This window comes from Sphaeroforma arctica (genome assembly GCF_001186125.1).
Source record: "Sphaeroforma arctica JP610 unplaced genomic scaffold supercont1.550, whole genome shotgun sequence".
Taxonomy (NCBI): Eukaryota; class Ichthyosporea; order Ichthyophonida; genus Sphaeroforma; species Sphaeroforma arctica.
Genome location: NW_014040008.1, coordinates 29727 through 31306, shown reverse-complemented (window position 1 = coordinate 31306; position 1580 = coordinate 29727). Strand labels below are relative to the sequence as shown.

At 42.8% G+C, this 1580-nt stretch overlaps 1 protein-coding gene across 1 annotated transcript in view; it reads left to right on the top strand.

Moving 5' to 3' along the window:
- Positions 1–375: 375 nt before the first annotated feature.
- Positions 376–1580, top strand: part of SARC_07171 (hypothetical protein) — a 6754-nt gene continuing 5549 nt past the window's right edge. The window contains exons 1-2 of the mRNA XM_014298895.1: positions 376–725; positions 1310–1393. Coding sequence (XP_014154370.1) covers positions 417–725; positions 1310–1393 — 393 coding nt within the window. The 5' untranslated portion in view covers positions 376–416. The remainder of the gene's footprint in view (positions 726–1309; positions 1394–1580) is intronic.

Sequence of the window (1580 nt, the reverse complement as noted above, 5' to 3'; positions counted from 1 at the left end):
TCGTAGCCTTCGGAAAAAAGAACAATTATGTCATGACCCTCTACTTTAGAGAGAGAAGGAGCTAAAATATAGGGGATCGAACTAACGTCCGAAGGGCTATTCAACTATGTATTTATTATGTGTTTCGTATGTAGCCCTGTCTTGTCAGAGGGGGTGTCAGTGTGTGAAAATTTCTGATCCCGTTATGACACCCCCTGACAGTCTGACACTGACACTTGACAGTGAGGTCTGAGGAGTGATGACCGAGATTGGCAAATGATTTAACCCGCCCATCTGCATCAGTCCTTATTAGGAATCGTACGAACATACACATTCAAGGAAGCCTAAATAAACGCATACTACTAAATACATACAATCAACATATAAAAAGTTGATGCCAGAGCGCACGGAGAGACACTTCCTCGTCAACATCTGTCATGAGTTTCATGCTGTCGCATCTCGTTCGCACAACATACGCACACTGCAGTACTACAGCACTGACTGGCACTAGATCGCTCTTAAAGCAGCCACAGCTCTCATTCACTACCACACCCATAGCTAGGAGTACACGAAGTCTTTCAAGCACCCTCCACAAGCAACAGGGAATTCCTCGAAGCCTGCTAACCCAAATGTCAGATACCAGTCAAGCGGTCGCTGTTACACCCACTACGAATATAAGCACGGCCAAGAGATACTCCTCTGCTACCAGTATGACGGGCCAAAACTTCTCGTTCAATCAGACCATGGTAGGTACCATGTCAATTGTCCGCCTGTGTGTAAGAAGGATAGTCCCAAGGCGTATGCACGTCGCAAGACTTGTTGACATAGATTTTGCAGTTGGTCCCAGCTATGCAGTCTAACATGATCACACTTTTAGATCCCATTACCCGCGTGGCTTGCTCAACTAATAGTGGCATGTTCTGTAGCTCTGTAGTACTTTGTGGTCACCCCCTGTCATATGTGCCATGGTGGACTGACCCGTTTGTGTACGTTTGTGTACGTTTGTGTATGATATGGTTGTTGATCTCACAAGTAGGTAAACAGGAAACGTAATGTATCGCAGAGCTGTGTAGTATGGCTGTAGAATTTCACCAGTATCGTGAGCATACCAGGCCAACCGACTGTGATCAGGAATTATGACTATATGTCCCCCGTGCTTGTGTCTCAATAATCGCTCAGTACCCTACTCAGTGGCTGTTGTTATACTATACACTACCAACTTGTAGCTATCTCTTGATACTTGTGTGAATGCTTGATGCTTGTGTGAATTCTCACAGAGACCGAGTACTCCACCGCTTACTCACTTCTCGCGTTATAAATTCCCACTTAGATGAGGATCAAAGATCCCAAGAAGTCGGTGGAATTCTACACCAAGTACTTCGATATGACTTTGATGGATGAGCTCCACTACCCGGTAAGTATCCGAAAGATTCACTAACAAATCGTTGAATATGTTAATATTTTATGATCATATGTGCGAGTATATACAAAAGATACATGCAAATCTGTACGCAAATACGTATATATATATATATATATATATATACAATATTCATATCGGTATAAATGTAGATATTGATATGAATATGAATATAGACATC